Raw genomic sequence first — 27,084 nt, 5'->3', positions numbered from 1 at the left:
TAAACTCCATGTGAAGTGGGTCTGACATGTGATCATCACAATCTATCACGATCTGTCAACACTCGCCCTTAAGCTAGAGCATATATATATATATGTGTGTGTGTGTGGGGAAATGGTTCTATGCAGTCGAGCTCATGGGAACTTCTCATGAGGTCGAGCTATGTGTGCCCCACCGTGATGCATGTTCGGGCCGTGATGCGTGTCAAACATCTACCCCATTAGTCAAATGCACCAATATTCCATGGTAGGCCTAGGTCCTAAAAATCAAGTCAATCAATGACTTTTATGGGCCACAGCACGTACAAAAGTTAAGAGGGGTTACCCTCCCATTAAAACATTCATAATTATTTTTTGAGCCCATCGATGTATGTTTAACAAATCTAGCCCATCCATTTTGTGTGTCCCACTTGGATGAGGGGCAGACCAATGTTCAGATGCATCCAAATTTTAGGGCGGCCCCACTAATGCTTTTATATGGTTTAGGAATGTCTTCACATGATTTTAAATGGTATGGCCCACCTGAATTCAGTATACGGCTGATTTTTGGGATATCCCATAATTTAAAGGGTACCCACCAAATTCACGGTTTTGATGTTTTACATGCATCACGGTGGGGCCCACACTGCTCGACCTCATGGGAAGTTCCCATAAGCTCGACCGCATAGAACCATTTCCCCCACTCCCCCCCCCCACACACACACGTCTCTCTCTCTCTCTCTCTCTCTCTCTCTCTCTCTCTCTCTCTATATATATATATATATATATATATATATATATATCCAAATGAATGCAAACAAGAACATTAATACACATCTTCCAATTGATCTTTAAACTTAATGAATTACATGCAAATTTTCTTATAAGTTTTTCTCTTATTAAGTGACAATTAATTTTCATATTGTTGGTTCACTCATGGTAAATTAGATTATTGAAAAGTAGCTTAATTATACAATATACGTTTATAGGAACATGAGCCATAAACATCAACCCACTCATCAATGTCTTCAGCCAAACAACCCTACACGTAACATGAATCATTACCCTATACTTTTCCTCTACATTTGAATGGGCTATCATACTTTCTTACATCTCCACATCAGGTTATCCCTTATAAATCTATAATAGCCTATAGTAGATTGACTGTCAGATGGTGAACAAGCTCATTGTGCATCTAAATATCCTTCTACTTGAAGATGACCATTGCACTTATATAGATACCATGGTTAAGAACTCTCTCTATGTATCTAAGTATATAAAACACAACTTTCATATGATGAACACGGGGAGTTTGCATAAACTGGTAAAACACATTTACAAACAAAAAATGAAAAGGAAAAAGAAGAGGTTAAGTGAATGTTAAGTAAGTTAATTATCAAATGAGTGGAAGAAATCTTCATAGATCCTAAATCAACTCTCTTTAATTCACCTAAGCTTTTGATTTTGGTCAATAGAATTTTCAAATAGTTTGGCACTTAGAAGACCAATTAATCTCGGTTGTAAATCCACAACATATTTTTGTTGTGAAAAAGTATTCCCCACCTTAGATCATGCTACTTTAATAAATAAAAGAAGTATCTAAGATAGCTGAAGTTTTGTGCGGAGAAGTGTCACTACTAGTGACAATGATATCATCTCCATATACTAACTTTATTTCATTATATATTCAAAGATCACTTTACTAAAATTTTCAAATCAAGCTCTTAGAGATTATTATAAATCACAGATGGAAAACTTGAACAACAAAGTCAAACGATACCTCCATGTAGACCTCTTTAGTAAGATCGTCATGAAGAACACATTCTTCACATCAAGTTAATGTAAGGGCTAAATATAAATTTGTGGGAATCAAAATTATTAATTACACGTAATTAAGCTTTACTACAAGAGAAAATATCTCAGAATAGTCAGTTTATAAGTTTGGAGAGTACCCTTAATTGACCAAGTAGGTCTTTTATTATTTGATGAGACATTAGAATTGTACTAACTATTACACCCATTACATCCAACCATATGTTTTTAAGCAGGTAATTTAGATTGATAGAGAGCAACAATCTCATTTTCATAGTTCATTTATAGATGGGCCTGAAGAATTAGTAGAAGCCACAATTGTAAATAAATTTCTTCTGATGTAAGTTATGTGTCAGGCACAATGGAAAGAGTGGTAGGCATTTCTCCAAACTAAAATGACTTACCATACTCAGAAAAATAAGAGGTACTTTTAAAGAACATAATATAATAGGTGATACACTTGATAGTATTGGGTTTAAACTTTCCAAGAACATGATCAAACTGATATATGAAATGTGCACCCAAACATCTTAGGCAAGTGTTTCGACAAGAAATAAATGTGTCGCAATTGGGATATCTTATTCAATAATAACAAATAACTATAAGAGAACAGTCATTATTAAATATTTTTATTGATTCTAGAATTCGTTTACATCCTCGTATTTCCCTTGATTCTAATACAAAGTACATTTAATGAATGCTACAACGTAAATAAAAATAGTCTAGATTATGATTTCGGCAGTATTCTGGCTTGCAAGGTGTATATCTTAATGAGGGAGGAATTGTGCTGATCTAAAAATCCTTCATAAACCCTCCACCTCTCTTCTAATTTGTCTGAGATAATAATCTTGAAGGAAATAATGAAATCCCATCAGAAATTATTGCCTCCATGATGAACTGATGAAACACATAGGCTTCAAAATCTATTGTACGAACAATAAGTCTTTGTTACCCGCCTTTGCATAATGGGGTTTCTCCCCATCTCCTTCTTCTTCAGCAGGATACCTAAAATTTCTCAAAATCTCCTAGAGCTCTACACTTATGAATGAATCAAATTAGGGGGGAAGGAGGCGTGTGAACATGATTTTCGCTCAATCACTCATCCTTGCACCGACTTATAGAGTGCTTATTACGCACCACACAATGGGCGACTTATTTGGGTGCACAACCTACTTTTTGTACATGCGCAATGCATCTTCTCTACGCCCAATAGAGATTTTTTTTTTCTTTTGTCTCTTTTCTTCCTTGACTTCTAGTCTCTTATTACTTCTTTCTTGCTAAGTTTTTGTGCTTTAACAGATCCCCCCTTGATCCTTCTTTGATTAGAAATAACAATCAAATGGATGATCAATTGCTAGATTCGCATAAATGATTAGCATTCTTCATCACTCGCGTAAAAAGTCCTTATACTCATATGAAATTCATTATGCAATCGGATCCACGCAAAGGTTATCGGGTCTAAACCGTCTATAAAAGCCAAAACTTACCTCTAAAAACTTCATTCTATGTCAACTTCCCCAAACTTCTTCTCTTTTTTAAGCTGCTGCACAACACAGTTGCTTTGCACGATCACGCAACAAATCCTCTGCACGTCGCGCAATCATTTTGCTCTTGACAGAAAATCTTCTACATACCGGAATGCTGTTCGATTTTCTTCCTCTGATTTTTCTTCTATAATCAAATGGGTAGAAGGAAGAACAAAAGTACGTGCAGTAATACTCAACAATCTATCCCTGAATCTGCCAAATCTGTGCAGTCTGAAGATAAGCCTACGAAACGATCAATAACTATAATCAAGAACCCCGTATCTTCAAAGATTAAGAATCGATAGTCCCAAGAGGAGATCAAGAAGAAGCCCCATGATACTTGGGCTTGTATAGAAGTTCATCAAGAAATATTTGAATTTTGAAATCTATTTAAAGATGAAATGATCATCATTCCTATGAATTTATGCTGTCACTAGTCAATTCTTCATAGCGAGCCAACTGACGAAATGATTCAAAGCAGACTCATCATTGTAGATCATTGGATCGTGATAGAGTCTCGAATCTTATTCGGTCATCTTATAGAAAAAGGATCTTGTTAGAAAGCCAATAGAACCCATCCGATGTGATTCTTACGGCCATGTTACAATCCTCGTTATCTTTATCCCACTCATTACTTTGAAACCATTCAGCAACATTTTTGTGCTAGAGAATTCTTGTGGGGCATAGGAGAATTTAGAACCAGAGGCTTGTTATCTCCACATTTTTTTTTTGGAAAAGATTCATGATTCATATATTCATTCTGGACAAAACTTACATTTCGGGTCTTCCGAGGAAAAAAGGACCTGGAGAAGACTTATTGTAACAAAAAACTGGGCTAACCGGATCCCTAAACTAAGAAGAAAATAGACTAACAAAACAGCTACCTATCCTTGATGGCACCTAACCCCACCTTGTCTAAGAAGAAAAGCCCTCTCACCTGCTGGGGAAGCTCAGTCCATGTAGAGTTGCAAAAGACTGATTGGGACGAACTCCCCTTGCGGGCCAGCGTATCGGCCAAGGAGTTGCCTTCCCTGAAAATATGCGTAAACTCCACCTACCCTTGGAGGCGGAGCATATCCATCCTTGCCGTCCAACATCTTCATTTCCAACCAAGGCTAACTCCCTCCTTAAACGCCTTAACCACCAACTCAGAATCGGATTCTACCACCACTTTAGAAAAACCTTTGTTTAGACACATTGTTAACCCATCGTGAGCCGCTCTCGCCTCGGCCCTAATGTTAGACATCACCCCATACCCATACGAGAAACCGAAGATGAAATCACCTTTGTCGTTCCTGCAGACTCCACCACCCCCTGCCAAGCCTAGGTTGCCTCTAGAAGACCCATCCACATTGACTTTGACCCAACCTACTGGGGGTCTAAGCCATGTAACTACCGATTGGCATCCATGCATCGATCCAAATGATCCTACAGCTAGCATAAGGTCATAAATGGGAGGAAACATACCTGACTGTCTGTTTACAACTTTGTTGCTGACGCTGGTTAACCACCAGGAAACTCTAGCGATCACGGATCCTTCCATAGGAGCCTTTCCCTCAAAAACTGCCACATTTCATGCTTTCTACAAATCCCACCAAATGAATGCTAGCAGCAACTATTGGCTGAGCTGGTACGATTTTTTGTCCAAAGAGGCCATCCTCCATTGCGTAATCCTAGCTTCCACCAAGGAGGCCTGCATTATGTTAATCCCGAAAGTCATCCCAAAATACTTCCACACTGATTCAGCTAACTCGCCATCCAGAAAAAGATGGGACAAAGACTCCCCAGCTGGGCCCTGAATAGATCCTTCTCTGCAGCAAACGCACCTCGAAGCTAAGGAAATGCTCCTAGATTGAATGGCAATCTCCACCGGCACCGAACTATGGAGAAGCATTTAGATGTCCTGAAACAAATTAATCTTTTGGATGCAATCAAAGCCACATCTGAATATTTTTGCAGAGATACAATAATCTTCAAAAGTTTATCGAGGTATTGGTGCCCAACCACTAATTCGTTCCATCTTCCCGTAGGTGAAGTTAGCATTACTTTGTGGGATTTGCACTAGATGGTGAGGAGTTTGCCTACATCTCCTTAGAAAGTCGTCAGTCTACAATTTCATAGACTACAATTGAACTTTTAAGGAGATGGAAACATTTCAGAATATCGACAAGATCTCTTCCCTTGACTATTGGCTCATTTCTCTCAAGATTTACAGTACGCTTCTTTCTCTTTCCCTCTTCATTAAAATTTCATCCTCTGCGTACTCTTTGTTGCTCGTTCAATAACTGTATTTCTACTTTCACTGTCTTGACAGCTTTGCAGATCATAACTCTCAAGAACTTAAAGTTCTTTGTCGAATGGTTAAAGGCCCTATTAAATACAACGCTTCTTGCGAATTGGCTACCTTTCTGACTTATTGGTTAAGCTTGATAGTATTCCTAAATTTGCAGTGGGCAGATACTGTCAAACCAACACTCTTTGTGATCATGGGTGCGTGGCAGAAGGCTGAAAATATTTGTTAGCGTCCTTGCTTCTTTGCTCATTATATCGTTGCTTTGGAGATCTCGCCACTCACTATAAGAATCCATCTATCAGAGCTTCCTCAACATATACCCCGTGACACTACTTTGCAGGTTGGTTATGGTCTATTTTCCATGGACTTTTATGGACCAGAGAAGGTATACGTGCATCCACATCGTCTCCCTCTCCAGTATTATTATATACAGAATATGATCAATAGACCATAAGCTTAGATCATGGATAAAATAGAAAACACCAATTCTATCCACTTCTTTCAATTTCTACTTGTCAAATTCTTTAAAGATAAAGAAGTTATTGACGATGATTCTCTCTCTTCTAGTGAATGCACTTTTCTCATCTATATCAAATCCAACACTCTCCCACTAAGAGAAGGTAGCAAATTCTGGTGCAAACCATATTATCCGTGTAGATTTTCTCATCAATTTGGTTTTAATCAAATGGTGCTAGAGACTTGTGGTGATGTTACGAGAATAATGAGGAGCTACGACTTCCGACCATATAATTGGGCTTTAATATGAAGACAACTTCTGAATGTACGTACGGGATCACGCTTCATGATTATATGCTATAATCATTCAATTCATACTTCATACTATTGGATATGTTAGTGTGCTCATCAATACTTTTTTTATACATAATTATCATCGAGTTGATTGCCCTAGATGGATTCTCCCATCACAGGTGAAGAACTACAGAATGGATCATGCCCTCAGTTCTGGTTAAGTTTGCATATAGATTTCTTTTAAAGAGACCACTTATGAGATAAAACCTGCTGACAGTCTCGAGGGGTGGATCGCGTTCTGTACTTTCCTAGATGATTCACATAAATCAAGAGAAAATCTAGATTCATCCTCCACAACGCAACCATTGCGATGAAGTCTTCATCTCCAAAAATTGATCCAGATGGGTAACTTTGGTCCCCTCCGTAATTACGGGTTCTTCGAGACGACTCTACTTTGGCTACAGGATCAAAGTCATCAGAAAGAGATCACCATACTCTTCAGAAAGGCAAATAAGTAATAATTGAAGAACCCATTGAGAGGAATCCCTAGGAGAAGATAAGAATGAAAAATTATTTTTCCATACTGATCATGTTCCTTCCTTCATTCCTTTTAAAGCCAAGAGTTCGCCTATATCAATTCCCATATCCTCTATTCATGCAATAGGTATATATTTGTATAGTATCCTTTTTGCACGTAATGCTATTTTTTATGCTCTTATTTCTTTTCATCTTCCGCAGTTGCTCCTTCTTCGAGTGATTTGACTACATCTTTCACGACTGCTATGGCATTAAATATTCTTTTGCTAGAAGAAGTTCCTCCACATAAATTAATCATGTTCAAGAAAGTTTTATCAGGCATGGCTCGTGCATTTTAAGACCAAGAGTAGTGGCCTCTTCTCAATGATGCTTTGGCGATTTTAGATAATTCTGTAAAGTTGACCTGAATAGATATTACGTTACTTCATGACTCTCTAACTCATTTTTGTGCTTCCTTGTGACAACTTGAATTAGTTCTTGGTATAGTCATCGCACCAGACATTCTCAATTGTCAGAAAGAATTATTGGTTCTCAATGATAAAATATCTTGGATTTCGACTATCATATTTAGTTGTGATAGGAAAATGATTCCCTTCAAGAACAATTGAAGATTTCTGAGCAGAATATAATGGCTGTCAATGAAAAAATAATTGTTCTCATATCTGAGAGACATGAAGAATAATTAAAGATAAACAAAATCAAGATAATCTTATGGAGAATATTGACATAGTTGATTTCGAAAAGTCAGAACTTTCTAGCAATAGAGCGTTTTTGCCTTGTTAGAACAAAAGTCGATAAATGTTCATGATCAAGCCATGTGCATTATTGATGTTGAGCTTAATGTTGTTGTCGTCCAGATTCATTTTTAGCATGTCCTACATAATTTTATGAGTGCTTTAGGCATTTCTGAATGAATAGTTTAAGAATCATTTTATATTAAGATTTATTCATACATAGATATTCACATGTGAGACTTCAACATTTTATAAATGGCATGAATTGCTTGCATATCCTAACATATAATCGCAGATGTCTATACTTTACTCCATGCTTTCTATAATTTTATACTTTAACTGTATATTCCAATTCTACAATTTGAAGATGTATAATGGTATCATAGTAATGGGATAATTACATATTTGTTAGCATTTAACACGCAATATCCTTTTAATGGGGGAGACTATTTTAGGGTCTAGTTAGTATTCTTAAGGTGCTACACACAGTTTAAGCTCTGGAGTAGTTGGAGCAAACACAATTTTTAGGCTCTTGAGTAGTTAGGGTAACCAAGCATATGCAAATAGCCTTTTTAACTCTTATGAGTTTGTTGAACCACAGCTACTAAGGGAGTTCACAAATCGCAGTCCATCAGAGGGCCCAATGAAGCTATCGAGATAGTGAACTCGGTATGATTTACGCGCAGGGTTGGCCTCTGTAACTCTTTAGAGTTCGTAAGGCTCACAAGGCTACCTGTCGGGGTATTAGATCCAAAGTCACTATTCCATCGATGAGGGGGGAGCTCATTTAGAGGTCAACCCTTCCCCATGAGTTTCTACTAAAATCAAGTCAGGAACCTGGTGGTCTTACGCATGGTTGGCCTATCTATGGATGAACCAAAAAGCTCACATTGTGGCCCACTTTTCTTCGCATGTATAACCTGGACCCATTCATAATAGGGCATTTTCTCTCACATTCCTTCATGATGCTGTTAAAGAGCGATACAAGTGGTATTAGTCTCATGCATAGTTGGCCTTCATGAGCTTTGAGTCGTTAGCACTCTCCGCTACCCACATGGGTCTAAGCTTTGATCCGCTGGTGCTCACCATTGCCTTGCATATTGATATAGGTCTTATGAGGGGTTGTCCTATTTGGGCGCTCACCGCTACCATAAATGATAAATCGCTATCATTGATAACATAGGGCTTACGCATAGTTAGCCTATTAGGGTAATCATTGGTGCCGTAAATGATAAATTGCAATCACTGATAACATAGGGCTTACGCATGGTTGACCTACAAGGGCGCTCACCGCTGCTGTAAATGATAAATCGACATCGTTGATAACATAAGACTTATGTATAGTTAGCCTATTGAGGTGCTAACTGCTATCATAAATGATAAATTAGCATCGCTAATAACATAGGGCTTATGCGTGCTAGCCTACTGGGGCACTCGCTGTTGTCGTAAATGATAAATCGCCAGTATAGTTAATCCAGTGCAGTCATCGATGATCGATAATTGGTGTTATCATAAATGACAATAATAGGTGATGATATCCATTAAGGACTAATATCGTTTTAGCGATGATCGACGATAATAATAGTTCATTTCAATTGGGGCGCTAATATCGACTTGATGGTCATATCAACGATGGTTGACATCAATAATAGTTTGTGATAGACAATTTTTCAGTGATCGTCGATGCTTTTTAATAATATTCCATAATCGGTGATAATTTGTGATAACCGGTAATAATTTGTGATAATAGCGATAACCGATAATGACTCAATAATCAGTGATGCTTTATATAAGGCGGTAATCGATAATTCTTTGGCAGTTTGAAAGTCGTCTATTAACTGTTAATCTTTATATCACTATTATTATCGCAGATTCTTCGATTGTCGTTTTATCATCAATCGTTAGCTGAAAAGGCTTGACGGAAGGGGATTTTCACAGAGCCTCAAGAGAGATAACATGTTCGTGAATCTATTCTTCATTTGGAGCAATACCTAGAGAATACATGTGCTTTATAGAGAATTCTTCATAGTCATGGAGTTGTACTTGTATTCCTCCCTTTTGATTGTGACAATTTCTCTTGATAATCTTTTATAATAAAATTTTGCTCTTCTCTCAAGAATGATATTTGTTAATGAATCAAGCATTAATAGGTATTCTGATGCCTTGTCCATTCTAATTTACTACTCAATAGGTTCCATTAGAATAAAATATTGTAATGATAAAAGGTTTGTCCCATTTGGGATGGAATTTCCCCCCAGTTCTATGAGTAACGAAAATGGTATTTGACTTTTCAACATCAGTATTGTGTTATCTTTCTTGAAAGAATGGTATTTGACTTTCTTATCGAAAGCGACAGATATCAATGTTTGATATAATTCTAACTGTTGTTGTGCTGCTAATCGCTTTTCATTTAAGGCATCCAATTCCATAAGCCTATTTTGTCATTTTCATCATCGGTTATTGATTCGTGGACTGCTACCTTGAGCAATGCAACCTACGTCTCAATTAGGATAACGACCTCGACTTTATAGACTAGTGAATAGGGTGTAGCTTTTGTCGCTATTCGATAAGTCATTCAATCGGCCCACAAGGCTTATAATAACTTTTCATCCTAATCACATTTATTTCGCGCGACAATTTTCTTCAGGATTTTGACTATTGTCTTATTAAAAACTTCTGCAATCCGTTGGCTAGGGGATAGTAACGTATCGAGAATGAATGTTGAATACCAAACTTTTGGCATAATTTCTCCCTATTTTTGTTTTTGAAAGGAGTACCATTATCGGTAATAATTCTTTAGAATTCTGTTGTCATATATAATTGCATGACGAATAAAATTAGTAACGTCTTTTTCCTTGACATTACATAAGGTAACTGCTTCCATCAATTTGGAGAAATAATCTATTACTGCCATAATATACTGACGTCCTCTTTATGATGGCAAATTAACAGGGTTGACAACGTCCAGTCCCCAGGCTGTAAAAGTCCATAAAGTCACTAACTGATGCAAGTCTTCTAGAGGCACATGTATAATATCACCGTGCACTTGGCATTCATGACATTGTTTCGCATAAATTATTACATCTTTGAACATAGAAGGCTAATAATATCCCATATGATTCACACAATGAAATAAATTTTGACCCGCCTAATGAGCTTTGCATTTCGCCGAATGTGCTTCTTATAATACATGATTCACTTCTTCTATATCCAAATAATATAGCAACATTTCATTATAAGACTTCCTATTGAATACCTCATTATGCATAACAAACCTTTTTTTTTATCTCTATTTAATTTGTGATCTCAAAACTTGATCATTCGGTAGAATCCCATTTTTAAGATAATTGATGAAAGGTTGATGCTAATCTTCAATAGTAATTTCCAAACAATATACTGGCAGCGTTTCAATGGCTTCGTTTAAGAGCCCTGCTTACAACAGAAATTTCTGTTCCTCAATTGTTATCTAAAGAGGACTCCTGTTGTGGTAGGAAAGAGCTGCGGCTAAACTTGCCAATATGTTTGCCTTCGCGTTTTCATATCGCGGTATATGCTTAATTTCAACATCGTAAAAACCTTCTAATAATTGATGTGCTCGTCGACAGTAGGGTACCAATTTTGGCTTTCTTATTTCAAAATTTGTCGTCAATTGATTTATTACCAACTTAGAATCCCTGTAGATTCGCAGGATTCGTATTTTCATTTCGTGAGCTATTTCCAATCCTATGATGTAACACCCTGTACTTTCAGTACTCAGGTGTTACCGTATAACCTAACTTAGTATGAGCGTCAACCTAGCTTACTTAAATAGTCGCTATCAATCTATCTTAATCGTCTGACTTTGACTATGACAACCAGAACTCTAAGATCTAAGTTCAATCTGTCCTGGATCCCTAATGTCCCTTCAAGCATTCGATTTTGGACTATGAAAACTCATGACACAATAATAAGACTTGAGATCGATTTGTCCATTTAACTATCACAGCAAGATTTCACTAACCTTGTACTTAAATAAATAAATAAATAAATAAATACAAATCTTAGAACCTTGATCGTGAGTATATTTCAGCGTACACCTATTTAGTATAAATAAATCATATAAAGTAAGTTAGAGATCAAAGACACGAGATCCACCATTCATCGTGTGCATCACACCCATGTTACACTTTCACTTATCAAGAAGAAGATCCAATCTGCCCATTAGGCCCAATACATATCATTAGACGGAATCCACCAAGCGGTTACATGATTTAAAACCTCCTAGGGCCATTGATAGTCGGATCAGGATCAATCCAACCATTGGATTTATATGGGCCAACAGACTATAGGATTTCAAAGACATGCAACCAACTATTAGGGATTTTAATTAAATCATTTTGTAGTCCACATGTTTACATGGCCACCTTAAAATGAGGCCCTACAATTTTAATCCAATAATACTAATAATAATAATAATAATAAATGTTAAAATTATTCTAATAATAATATTTAATGTTTTAAATCCATAGAACAGGGGTCCCAGTCATCTAAATAAATTCTTAGGGCCCTTTTAACCGTTGACGTTCAATTTTGGAATGATCCGACCAGTAGATCGATGGGAATCCACCAATATGACCCAAATCGACTTGTGGGCCCCACATAGACCTTAGATCGGCCTGATCAATGGCCCAAGATCCCTTGGAAGAGCTCCTTAAAAGAATGGACGGAGTAGACTTCTCACATGCATCACGATGGGCCCCACCTCATAGCGCGTGTGCACAGCTGAGATGTGCACTCGCCGTGCACTGAATAGGGGATGCTCGGTCAGAGCCTCTAACCTGTGTTTCTCTAAAAAGAGAAACTTCCTCTCTTCCTTTTAACACTGGCAGGGAACGGGCTATCGTCTAAGAACTTTGATCAGTGGCCTACTGTCCGGCCCTGTTGGGACAATCCAAACCGTCCATCATGTGCATGACTAGGAGCTGACCAAAACCCTAGCCTTTTCACATGAAGACGAGCACGTGTGTTCACATAACAACCGACGCAGGGTCCCGAAAACACAAAGTTTCCAAAATTGGGAACCTGCTACTACCAACAGAGCGATCCACATGAGCTTGCCCTCCCTACATCTTAACCGTTCATTCCCAAGCAATCCCAGCCGTTTATATCATGTCATTAGGGCTCTGCAAAGGAAAAGACCCAAAACCACCATTTTCCTTATTCATACGAACCCACCAAGAAAACCTTTGCGGAGCTTCAATCCATCCATCCTCCAAGCTCCATTACACCCCCTAGAAGCCCTCCCATGTTGTCGGATTAAAGGAAGAAGTTGAGGGAGAGAAATCGCCATTAACAGCGGAGCCTCATCCTTGTTCAAGCAACACCAAAGTGAGTCGATTCGGGTCGAATCCGGTGGTCCAGTGACTCCACTGGACCTGCAACAAATGAAAGAAAAGAAGAAAAGAAAAATAAAGAAAGAAGAAAGAATCAGAAAGAGGGAGAGCATCAGCTAGCTACGGCAACATCTTGAACCGAGCCGAATCTGGGCCAAGTTAGGCTATGATCTGTTGTGTCCATTGCTGGACGTCTCAACATATGTAGAAGAAAGAAGGAGAGAGGTAGAAGAAAAGAAAGAAATGAAATGGAGGAAAAGTGAGAGAGGGTGCATCGGTGCTGCACCTTGACTCACGGCCGAGTCAACTGAGTCCGGCCCAAATGAGGACGAACTGGATCATCCCTAGATGTTTGGTTGTCATCACTGGACCTCCAGCAGCAGTAAAGGAAGGAGAAGAAAAGAAATAGAAGAAGAAACAGAGAGAGAGGAAGGAAGAAAGAAAAGAGATGGAGAGATGGGTCGCGGCCGAGTTGGGACTCGCTGACGCAACTCACCCCGGTTCAAGCCAGTATAATGGCTGGGTTTTCTTTCCTTTTAGGGAAATAAAGAAGAAAAGAAAAGAAAAGGAAAGAGTGAAGGAGAAGAAAGGGAAGAAGAAGAAGGAGAGGAACGTTGTCCTCTTTTTGGCACTCATTGCCAAGTCGACTGGGCTCGACTCGGCTGAGTTAAAAGGCCTGGTCTAATCCAGCTCCTTGCTAGTCATTTCCAGCCATGGGAGTTGAAGAAAAGAAAAGGAAGAAAAGAAATGGAAAGAAGAAAAGGAAGAAGAGTGGTTGTGTTGGGCTAGGTCGACTCGGCTTGAACTGAGCCAACAAAGTGAGTCAACTCTTCTCCTCCAAAATAGGTTGTTTTGAGTTATTGTTATTGTTAGCATTATGATGATAATTGTGATTATCAAGCATGACTAGTAGATTATCCATGCTAATAGTAGTTATTACAAATAAAATTACCATTATTAAACATTAGTAATTTACCTATCATCCTTAGGTACAATCCTTGATAATCGATCATACTACTTACTTCACTGCAATGATCGCTAATGTCGTATAGCTAACCTTAATTATATGGTTAATGATAATGGTTGCAATTACACTCCAAGTAACACTCAAAACCTAAAATCTATCCTAAACCTAAGTAATATAAACTCTAGGTCAATACCCTAAGCATAGATAGTGTGTTAGGTTTGGCCTAAGTGTAGAATTTCGTAATACATGGTAGATCATAATATCCATTATCATGACTAGACTCGTTATCGATAATTGTGACTGTTAGCATTAGAAAATATTTATCGTTTTCCTTATGAAGTTAGTATAATATTTGTTGACATAATTACTAGCGTAAGCCCTTATTATTATCGTTACTAAAGATTCTATCATTATTACTTACATTATTTAGTAGATTTTTAGTCATTATAGGAATATTAGATAATGTCGGTATATTTAAATAGGAACCTAGGAGCCATCATTAATAATGGATTAGTACTCCTACTATGAATATCATTCGATTCATCGTACGATGATAATAATAATAATAATAATAATAATAATAGTAATACTAATCTCGGATTTAAATCCTATAATCTAAAGCTTATATGTAAGTTATAGGATGAAGTCCTAATTCTATACTAAAATCCTAAAAGTAATCTAAACCCTAGGTTATAAATCTTGACCATAGACACTTGGTAGAACATTGATCTTATGTGCAACTTCACAATCCATGGTAGGACTCAACTCTGAGGGTGCACGCGCTTCCTAACAACGTCAGTTAGTGATTCAAAGTATAAAGTGATGATTCTTCCCCTTGAGCTTTCCATCTTCCAATTAGCTTAAGTTATAGTTTGTATTTTAATTTATAATTGATATCTCCCTTTTATAATCACATGTGTTAGCTGGTGGAAATTGAATTGCTATATTACATGCTTAATGTTTATCCTGCATACTTATCTTATGCTTGTGAATTATTTGTGCATTGCTTATGGAACTTAAACTGGTACATCAGTAGGAAACTCCCACCTATAAATGTACACCCATACTTGGGATGTAACCCGACTGGTTGTGATTGAATTAGACCTTCGACTTTGTGGTTATTGAGTGGTAGTCTAAATGAATCATTGATGTGGGCCTACCATCAAGGGTTGTTGTGTCTAACTGGTTTTCAAGGATGGATGGTCTTTTATCGCATGGTTTTGATACCCGCCCAATGTGGCTTATTTTGATATTTGCCCTTTGTGACTTGTTTTAATATTGGCCTTATGTGGCTTTATCTTGGTATTTTTTCTATATGGGTTTGATGCTTTATACTGTGCAACCATACGATGATAAGTCCCATATACTGTAATATGATTGGCCACTAGTCAACAGGTTTCCATTAAACATCCTAAGATGGTAGTCTCATGAGCTGGAGATAGTGGTATGGGACCTATGCCCGAGCTGGCGGCGTACGCTGGTGACGAGCCCCCATAGTGACCTTGAGCTTATTTAAAACTGGCTGATTGTAACTGGACTAATAATGGTTTGGCTAATCATGCATACATGGCACAGACCAGCGTCTATCGCTAACGTACATGATGTACGAAAGGCAGTCGTTACGCCAAACGTAGTATGCTTTCACTGGCGACTAGCCTCTGTCTGACTAGATGATTTTTCCAGGTTTGATGATTGCATGGGTGACGAGCCCAACTTCTGCGTGAATGTGCATCCCTGGGGCGATGACTGCATTCATGCATCCATGTATCTAATAAGCCTATATCATGTATTGTTTTGTATGCTTTATTTTATAACTATGATTACCTAATGCGGCGGTGTGTAATCGTGAGGGAAATTCACACTAAGTTGGCCACTCATCCATCAAATATACAACTATACAGGCAGTACAGGTGGCTTAAGTGATATGCAGGTTCTGACTGATGAAGAACCGTTATGATTGTCAAGGATGTGTGGTTATACTTGTCAAGGAAGCTGCACAGTCTTGCGACTTTCATATATATATATATATATATTATATTTCTCATCTATGTAAATCTTGTAATGGTTAATGTTGAGACATTGGTTTGTATAAGTCATTATGGGCAACCTCTTGTATATTCTAAATGTAATTACAATTTTTCTTTTATGCTTACTTGTCCATTATATGCTCATCTACTTACTCTGATAGTTGAAAAAAATATATACTCGAATTTGACCATCCTTTAAGGTTAACACTCAGGTCTTTGAAAAACGAGTCATATACTCGAGTCTAGAAGAGTCGGGCCATTACATATGATGAGAGCATTGTACTCAGCTTCATTATTAATGCATATTAGACCTAATGTAAAAGAATATGACAGTAAATCACCCTGAGGACTAATAAATATTACTCTAGCTCCGGCTTCTAATGTTCGAGAAGCGCCATCAAAATACATTTGTCATGAGTTAGGCGATTCAATTAACAATCCTTGTTCGTCTGGTAATTCATCAAAAATTTCTTCATTGTTTGGAATCAGATGTGCTACCAAGAAATTCACAACTGCTTGTCCTTTTACTACTTTCAATGGTTCGTAAGTAATCGTATATTCAGAGAGAAGTAGCATTCATTTGGCTAATCTCCTAAACAACATTGATCTTGTCATCAGATATTTTAACGAATCTGCTCGCAAGATCAAAGTTATGTCATGAGAAAGACAATGATGCCGCAATTTCTACACGACGAATGTAAGGGCCAAGCATATTTTCTCACTAGGAAAATAATTACACTCTACTCCTATCATAGTCCTACTCAAGTAATAGAGGGCACTTTCTTTTCCCTATTCATTGTGCTGAACCAACAGATCTTCTAAAGAGTTTTTAAGTGCAGTGATATATAAAATCAGAGGTTTGCCCTTCACAAGTATCGTCAGCACCGGAGACTATTTCAACAGCTATTTGATGGAGTCAAATGTATTCTGACATGCTTGATCCCATACGAATTTTACCCCATTTTCATAAGATGAGAAAATGGTTGGCATCTTCCAGCTAAGTTTAAAATGAAACATTGAATATACACCACATTTCCTTGTAACTTTTGAGTTCTTTTAATGTTTTGGGAGGTGACATTTCCTAAATAGCTTTGATTTTTCCTAGATCGACTTTGATTCCATTTGGGATATTTGACTTCCCTTATAAACCCCACTTTAATCAGCTTAATCACCTCTTTTTCTATTAAGGGTGTTAAATTGGGATGAAATTGTCTCAGTGCCTATTTAATCGGTTTCTTGTCATTAGAGATATTAAGTCGATGCATTACAACTGTTGGTTCCAAACAAGGCATTTATGCATATGTCCAGGTGAATACATTCCGTTTCTTTTTAACAATTCAATATACCGGTCGGTTTCTTATTTTGATAGGCTGACACTTATGTAAGTATTTCGGGGTTCTTCTTCACTTCCCAGATTCACTTCTCGTAATGTATCAACTGTCGGTTGCCCCCCATCCTCTATTTGTTCAAGAACTGTCTCTGGATGTTTGACTTCTTCATTACTACCTTTTACTACCTGTAAACTCATTTCTTGACAAGCCATTGTAGCATTAGTCATGTTCACTTGTGCGTATATATAATATAGGGTGCCTTTTCTTTCTCTTTCTGAGTCCAGTGTGAAACCATAACCAAAAGAGTCGAGAAATCCTCTGCAGTGAAGGAAGCAGCTTTTGCTTGTCTTGGATATAGTGAAGGTGAAGCTAATGCGGTATTCTTTCTTTTAATGTTATGAATAATAAGCCCTCTGATCGCCCATAGTGGAATTGGACTTATAGCTGGAGGGGATTGGGCTTTCATTTTCCTGGATGACATTATCGCCCATTCTTTTTCACTATTATGTATAATATTCAATTTCATCTTGTTGTTCATGGTCGGAGTCGATTGAACTTTGTCGACCATTGTTTTAGATGACATTTGTACATATTCAATAACGAATTCATTGGGCGTGAAGTAGAAAACAATGTGATTGGTGAAGAAGTCATTGTGGTTAGGAAAAGTTAAAAGTCTCAAAATAAATGAGAATGCATTAGTAATACAAACCAAACAAAATATACTTTATATTAGAGATGAAGGGGATAATATTCCCATTAAGAGTTGCCATTTTAGCACCATCATGACGTCTTGTGATGATAAAAGTTTTTCAGATAATTCCTAAGTTAATATTGAATAAGATAAGTTTCCCAGCAGAATCGTCATTTTGTTTCGACAATAAATAAATGTATCGTAATTGGAATATCTTATTCAATAATAATAAATAAACATAAGAGAACAATCATCATTAAATATTTTTATTGATTCTAGAATCAATATACATTCTCGTATTTCTTTTGATTCCAATACAAAGTATATTTAATGAATGCTATAACGTAAATGAAAATATTACAAATTATGATTTAGGCAGTATTCTGACTTGAGGGGCATTTATCTTAATAAAGGAGGAATTATGTGGATCTAGGAATCCTTTATAAACCCTCCACTTCTATTCTGATTTATCTGAGATAATAATCTTGAAGGAAATAATCAAATCCCATCAGAAATTATTGCCTCTATGAAGAACTAACGAAACACATATGCTTGAAAATCCATTGCATGCGCAACAGGACCATTGCGTTGTGCACAATGGGTCCCTATTGCGCGCCTTTGAGCAATAGGGTTTCTCCCATTCTCCTTCTTTTTCTGCAGTATACCTAAAATTCTTCATATGAATCCCGAAATTCTTCAAAATTTTGTAGAGCTCTACACTTATGAATGAATCAAATGAAGGGGGGGAGGGGTATTTATAGACCACCACACGTGTGAACCTAATTTCCACTCAATCACTCATCCTTACGCGGACTTATAGAGTACTTATTGAGCACTGTGCAATGGGCCACTTATTTAGCAGTACAACATACTTGTTGCAAGCGCAATACATCTTCTCTACGCCTGATAGAAAATTTTCTTCTTTTGTCTCTTTTCTTCCTTAACTTCTAGTCTCCTATTACTTCTTTCTTGCTGATTTTTGTGCTCCAACGGTAAAACAAAAAAAAAAAATTTAAATAAAATTTAAAAAATATATATAATTTAAAAGTATTCGATTTGTTAAATTAAATAACATAAGTTAAAATTGCATTACTCCAAAATATTTTTAATATCTTCATATTATTAAAAAATTTGTGTAATCTCAAGTAAGTGTTAATTTTTACATTTAATGACATTATTTTATTATGGTGTGTGTACATGTAAAGTTTGATAAATAATATAACAAGATGAGAGATATGAATTAAATTCATGAAATATATATTTCATAACAGTATCTAAATGTAAAATGCATACCCCATCATTAATTTGTGTTTGAACTTTCATATGAAATTCTTTAGAGTTGGAAAAGATTTAAGAGAGATCTTTCATTAAATATTACTACCTCATGAAAGAAAAATCATATCTAAAAATAATAAAGTACTTGAAGTCAAATAAATAGTAGTACAAATTGGACCTCATACAACCGAATGTATTAAAGAGAAAGAACTATCACTCATTTTGTCTATACAAGACATAAATGAGACTGGTGCAAGCTTAACTCACAAGCTCCACATTCTATCTCAAAAAATGAAAGATAGCGATGGAACAAAACTCTTTAAACCACTTATGAAGGGTGACCAAGCCTACAATGTCATTGATGAGGAGAGGCATCTGCTTCTAACATCATTCAAAATACTCCACTATTGACATTTCACTTTATGTCCTTCATCAATCATCCATTTTCCTTTAGATATTGAAATTCATAATAGGAGAGATCTAATGTAACAGATCAATCTAAGGATCTAGATAATTTACTTATAATAGATTTAGAGAAAGTTAGGAATATATAACACTAATGGTAATGGAATAGACGATGCATGATGAGCAGTATCCAACTCATACACACAAATTAGGGTACCATAAACTAATGTTATAGAGGAAATTGGAGTATCATCTAACTGAAACAAGACACTATGCTTACTAGTCATATGATCTGAAGCTTTAAAATTAATTATCTAATGAACATTTCAAAAGACATAAAATATATTATACTTGATTAACCAAGAGTTACAGTGGAAGAGAAAGTGTAATTAGAACAATCTTTTTAGCAATTTCTTAAAACCTTCTTTAGACAACATAACTATATCACCTGTCATACGTAATCCAGAATAAACTGACATGAACTAAATTACATAACCCTCAGAACCGTTATGAGAAGATTAAACTAAATTGACTTGCCAATGAGGTTCTAACATATAAGTACATTGTTAGAAAGCCCATAATAAGAAGAAAAAGGAAGAGAATATGAAAATACTGAAAGAAAACGGGAAGGAATGTGATACGAATCTTTTACCACTCAGATACCATGTTCCTTGAGTTAAATTGTGAGAGAGAGAGAGAGAGAGAGAGAGAGAGAGAGAGAGTGCGTGTGTGTGTGTGTGAAAAGAAATAAGAGAAAAGAGAGAATGCTTAGAAAGTGGTGCGGCCCCTAGCCACTCTTATTAGTATTATGGTTTTCATAATATATGTGAAAGTATAAATAATACCTCATGCTTAGTTACCCACAACCAAAGCCCATACATATTCTTAAACTCAATGCTAATACATCACCTTCATGAATAAACAAAAAGAATAATAAAATAAAACAATATAAACTATAAATTCCATATGAAATGGGCCACACATGTGAACATCAACATCCATCATAGTTCGTCAAGTCATGAAATATTAATTGAAAGCTACCAATTAGCCCTATGACCTGGCTAATTTATTAAAGGTAATTTCCCTTGAGTGTTTTTCATAATAAAGTCATTTAATTGGTTAAATTTTAGTTTGAGGTCAAATTTTATAATTTATTAAAAGTTTCAAATTTTCTATTTTCATTGATTTTAGGGTTCTAGGAGTCTCGCTTTATTTCAAAATTCTTTTTTGGGTTAATAAAGAGAGATTAATGAGTTTAAATAGGTTTAACATTTTTACTATTTTTAGTAAGTTTTACAATTTCAAATTTTTTAATAGTTATGTTCAAAGTAGGAGTCTTGAATGTCTTTGTTATAAAAGTCACATATAGTACAATGTAGAATGAAAAAAAAAAAAAAACATTATTGTCATTTTTATTCTCTTTTGAGAGATTTTTTCCTTGTGGATTTAAATCTTGCTAGAGAGAATATGGTGATCTTTCTGCCATTTTCTTTGTGTATCTATTACGTAAGAAAGACCAACCATGGATCACTACATTATATTGATCCCTTGTTGACAGAGGAAAAGTGTTAAACAACAATGATGAAGATTACCATCTTGCTTAAGTAATTAAAACCTTGAATCTACAAGGGTAGTTCTTAAGACCATTAGAATTAAGAGAGAAATTTTGAGTAAATTTTATTAAATAATGTATATATGATTTCTCGATTATATCACTAATAAAGAAAATCTAAACCCTAATTCAAATTTACAAAATAATAATAATAAATAAATAGCAAAAACTCTTTCAACTGATTAAATTTGCTAAAAATAGAAATGTCAAGTAAACATTATCGGACCATTCCTGAAATTTTTACAAAATAAATTCTAAAAAAAAAATGGCACGACTATGGAGATATAATAAAAAATAGAAATGGTTAAAACTAGTTAAAATAAATAAAATCTCGATTTTCACCTTTAAGATAAGAGTTTCTCGCAAAACGAACATGCCTGACTTGCTTTGTAAGTTAGTTGACCCCGAAAATATCATTACATAAAGATCGATAGGTTGTGTGTTTCTTGAAGATATACGAATCAAAAGTTATGGTTTTTATGGTCAACACTTCAAATGACAAATTGTCCATATCTGAAATGATTCTCTTTGAGTCGGACATGCCTAGGACTCAATTATGTCAAGCCCTACGTACAAATGGGTTTAGTTATGATGGACTAATTCCACTTTTGTTTAGACTTCTTTTAGTCCACTCGTGCTAAGAATACATATGTGGCGCGTTCTACATTAGTCTCTTCCACTTGGAAAGAACTTGTCATTGAGTTATTCCATAGACTTGGCTCATGAGAGTCATACAGGTCTGGCACATTAATAATTCGTGAGATATCCATGCTCTCAGAAAGATCAACAACATGAGCATTATCATTGATTTTCCTAAGTATCGAAACATGGTCAATCTTCTTATTATTTAACTTATTATATGTCCCCATCAGAAACCTTTCCTTACATATGTGAACTAGCACATTTTCAACCATTCAAACTCCTTCTAACGTAGATGTTTTTTAGCCTCTTCCTTATATCGACATTAGATTCTTGTAAATTCTTTAGAATGTTCGTGGGTTGTACTTTTTTCCCTTTACCACCAATCCATAGATCTCCCCTGTCTCCTTATATTCTTTAATGAAATCTCATACGGTTAAGAGAGACTGCCCCTCCACTTTAGAAGCCTTAGGTTTCTTCTCCATTCTCATAGGGACAAAGATAATCTTGTTACCATCGTTGATAAAAATAAATATGTTATCCTAGCCTTTATCATATTGTCATGGTTGACCAAGTAATATGTGACAAGTCTCCATATCAACTACGTCACATATTACTTCATCTTTATCATATTTACCAATGAAAATGAGAATTCAACATAATTCAAATACATTTTTTCACCAACCTTCTTGATTCATCCAATCGTGATTGGAGAGTGGTGCTTCTTTGTCTTTAGTTATAGCTTTAATTTCCACCAGAGTATTCGACACTATATTCTCACTGCTCTCCTCCATTTATGATCAAATCATAGATCTTTTTCTTTACGATGCACTTCATTCGAAAGATATTGTGCCGTTGTAAATCTATTTCTTTCTTTAGTGTATATAACAGCTTCCTCACGATCAAAGTGGTGGCCTGCATTCATCATTATAAGGTGGTGGCCTATGATTCGCCACCGGCGTCGATCCATAAATATAATGACTGCGAGATTCATCGCTGATATTAGGTTGGTCATTATTACGAATATGGATTTATCTTAAGGCTTCTGTCAAACAATCGATCGCTGCTTGCAGTCCATGCATGGCATGTAGATTCTTCTGTTACAAAGCTTCAACAATTGTCACTATCATAAAATTATCCCCTTGAGTATCATTCGCAAGGTTGTTGCCCAAACTATAGTTAGATGCCATCAAATTAAAGAAAAGCCTTGCTCTAATAACAACTGATGTAGGGGAAAAGTGTAAAATAACAAGGAAGAAGATCATAATCCTCATCAAGTAATCAAAACTTTGAATCCAAAAAGGTAATTTTTGAGTCCACAAGAATTAAGAGAGAAATTTTGGGTAAATTTTATTGAATAATGTGTGTATGATTTCTTGATTAAACTACCAATAAAGAAAATTCAAGCCTTAATTCGAAATTACCTTAAAAAGAATAATATTTTAAATATACTTGGTTGGAGCATTCCCGACATTATTACAAGCAATTTGTAAATAAGATAAAAATGTTAAACATACAAGAATAGGGAGATACGACGAAAGATAAATTACCAAAAGTAGTTAAAAATTTCTAAACTCTTGATTTTGACCCTTAAGCATTTCTCGTGAAACAGACGTCCACAACATACTTTACAATCGATTAACCCTAAAACCATCATTACATAAAGATTGATAGATTGTGCATTTTGTGACAATTCACGAATCAAATTTTATGGTCATTTTAGGGTCAACACTCAGACAACAATTTCTCCATATCCGGAATGATTCTCTTCAAACTTGAGACGCCTAGTACCTAGTTACATCATTCCCTATGTAGGACTAGGTCCGATTTTAACGAACTACTACTTTCGTTTGGGCATCTTTTGGTCTAATCTTTCTAAAAATACAAGTGTCATGTCTTACCTCACTTGTGTCCTATAGCAACATTTGAAATGACCGAGTCTCGAGTGAGTTAACTCAACTGAGTCAAAAGAATCAACAAATTGCCTAAAATCTCTATAAAAATAAGAAAAAAAATGACGTGCAAAAAATTTAGTTTAATTTAACTAAGTAGAGGAAAAAGAAAAGATCTTAGAATAGTAGGAATCAGGCAAGTGGACAATTGTCTACAAAACGGTTTTTCTTTGGACTCATCTCCAATTTATTGAGTTCCGAGTTGACTTAGTGAGTTCAGCGGCCTCTTAACTAAACGAAGAAACATGTCAGATTTCCACACACACACACACACACACACACACACACACACATAGAGAGAGAGAGAGAGAGAGAGAGAGAGATTTACCAATGACACTGTGGGCCGCCTGCGATCCACGGAGAATCGCAGCTAAGCCGAGATCGCCGATCTTGACTTCTCCAAGATGACCATTGACAAAGATGTTGTCGCATTTGAGGTCCCTGTGAATCACCGGCGGATCGTGACCATGCAAATAGACAAGACCACGAAGTATTTGGCGGGCCCAGTTCTTCACGGCTCGGATATCCACTCTATTGTATCTGCGTCTGTACCTGAAACCATCATCTTCGTTATTAGTCTTTAGATGATCAAGGTGCACGTTAGGCTTTTCACACATTTTTCTTTTCAATAATAGTCATCAGTAACTTGGATTAGTCACACGTGGCAATTTCGTACAAGATCTGAACCAATCATCTAGGAGGCTTTACCATGGATGTGCCATGCCCCAAAAATCACAATGATTAGGCAATCCTAACCATTCTACTGGAGCCCTTCTACAGAAAGAAAATGGATGTACGCAAAGGTAAAATAATAGATAAATTAGAGCCATTGATCCAGATTCCAGAATCCCTAGATCTTGTACGCAAGAGAACGGTGTGTAATGCTCAAGGTTAATCAGGAATTATTATTCAAAAAATAATAATAATCATCATAAAAAATGAATTTTTGGAAAGACAGTTGACTATTTTGAATTTTCAAAAGTATCCTCTGAGTCTTGACCGGACGCACGATGGCACAATGACCAAAATGCTCTTCACTTATTTTCTTTAAAAAGAATTGGCTGGGCCAAACATTGCCCGGCTCATGTAGTTATGATATTGTACGATGACACAATGACCAAAATGTTTTTATGACATCCATCCCATCCAAGAGGCGGACTCCACGTCTATAGTGGGGCCTATCAGATCAATAGAATGGATCATTACCCAAAGAAATCGACTTATAGAGAGAGGGGCAGAACAGGAGACTCCATTTATAAGTGAGATTTGTGGGAAGAAATTATTACTCTCTCAAAGTGCCGGAAGTAAACATTTCAGTAATGAAGTTGAATGATCGCTTATCGACATCGATCCAAGAAGTGTAGAATCGGATGATGGAATCGTGATTGAGGGTGCTGAGTAAATGGACTTCAGAATACAGTCGCTCTAACCCCTCTGGCGATCGGAAGACATCGTTGAGTTTGGCCTGGTTCCATGCAACTTCCATCCCCAGCACCTCATCAAATGCTCTGTAACTGTTCTCTTGCTTAAAGAAAATTTTCAATCCAAACAAGGAATGCGAATGATTCTGATATTAATCAGGTGGGTCCACATGTGATTTTGTCCTGGTAAAGAAACAGGGCCGGTGTACTCATCAGGTATACGTGAGTGGGCCCACGAGTGTCCAAGGAGGATATAATACATAGTTTACATTCAATATACAATATACGTGAGTGGTCCATTAGTTTACATTCAATGTATAATATATGTGAGTGGTCCATCTGATGAGCACTCTGACCTTTTCTTTGGGCAATGGCTCCATAATTGCTGGTTCACAACTTAGATGAATGCCCCAAATTTCCGTACACATGTGGACCCCTTGCATTTTGGGGCTACATATGTGCATTCAGAAGTAGCTACTAGAAAATAGGAGGAGCGTGTGTGTGCGTGTGTGTGTGTGTCTATATATATGTGTGTGTGTGTGTGTGTGTGTGTGTGTGTGGGAAAAGCTTCCATGCGGTCGAGCTCATGGGAACTTCCCATGAGGTCGAGCTGTGTGGGCCCACCACGATGTGTGTCAAACATCTACCCCATCAGTCAGATGCACCATTCCATGGTGGGCCTTGGGCTTAAAAATCAAGTCAATCCATGACTTGTGTGGGCCACACCACATACAAAAGTTGAGAGGGGTTACCCTCCATTAAAACATTCATAATCATTTGTTGGGCCCACCAAGATGTGGTTCACAAATCTAGCCCATCCATTATGTGTGTCCCACTTGGATGAGGGTTCAAACCAAGTTTCAGACGCATCCAAATTTCAGGTGGGCCCCACCAAGTGCTTTTATATGTTTTAGGCATGTCTTCACATGATTTTAGATACTATGGCCCACCTAAGTTATGTATACGGTTGATTTTTGGGATATCCCATAATTTAAAGGGGACCTATCAAATGCACGGTATTGACGTTCGACATACATCATGGTGGGGCCCATGCAGCTCAACCTCATGGGAAGTTCCCACGAGCTCAACCAACCTTTTCCACATATATATATAGTTCGCACGGCCTTACATGCACACCTCATCCACAGCCGTTGGATGTCTGGAACGGCTGGGATGTGGGCAGAATTCTCATCAGAGAGAGTGCGCATTGCGCAAGTAATAGAAGTGAGACACAGACTCTCTCATACATGCAGCCTCACTCACACGCATACCTTTCACGAAGTACTCTCTCATTCTCCTCTCTCTCACATATTCCTCCACCACAACCAACGCCATTGCACAATGCACGTCATCTCTCTCATCCTCTCTTGCCTCTCCCTCTAATGCAACCAATGCCATCTCTCTCCCTCCAACGCAACCAGCGCCATCTCTCTCTCTCTCTCTCTCTCTCTCTATCTCCCTTCAATGCAACCAGAGCCTTACGAAACCTCAGCTATCTCTCTGTCATGGGCTAATGCTGGTCAAGGCTTCTAAGATTTAGGGATTAATTGGTTAGCTAGGAATTTGAGTTTTTTATATTTGAAAAAAAAAAGCCAAATATACTGTACAAGTACGATGTAGAGAAATTATCAACTATGTCAAACCACGAGGATAGGAGAGGACTCGGAGATTTGCTGGGGAAACTCGAGGCGAAAGAATGTGATTTGCTAAAGAGAGAATCGGAGGTAGTAAAAAATTAGAAATGACAAAAAAGGTACTTCATAT

General features: G+C 36.8%; 1 protein-coding gene across 4 annotated transcripts in view; it reads right to left on the bottom strand.

The window, feature by feature from the left end:
* LOC131223815 (probable serine/threonine-protein kinase WNK5) overlaps positions 1 to 27,084 on the bottom strand; it is a 71,908-nt gene that overhangs the window by 9,641 nt on the left and 35,183 nt on the right. For 2 of the 4 annotated variants that reach the window (XM_058219327.1, XM_058219324.1), the window contains exons 3-4: positions 25,186 to 25,413; positions 24,228 to 24,451 (exon numbers count right to left, since the gene is read on the bottom strand). In XM_058219327.1, the coding sequence (XP_058075310.1) occupies positions 24,228 to 24,451; positions 25,186 to 25,413 (452 nt within the window). The remainder of the gene's footprint in view (positions 1 to 24,227; positions 24,452 to 25,185; positions 25,414 to 27,084) is intronic. The other 2 variants (XM_058219325.1, XM_058219326.1) reach the window with 1 other exon arrangement.

The sequence above is a fragment of the Magnolia sinica genome, chromosome 13 (genome assembly GCF_029962835.1).
Source record: "Magnolia sinica isolate HGM2019 chromosome 13, MsV1, whole genome shotgun sequence".
Taxonomy (NCBI): Eukaryota; Viridiplantae; Streptophyta; class Magnoliopsida; order Magnoliales; family Magnoliaceae; genus Magnolia; species Magnolia sinica.
Note: the sequence above shows the minus strand (reverse complement) of the source record. Positions and strands in the feature narration are given on the sequence as shown.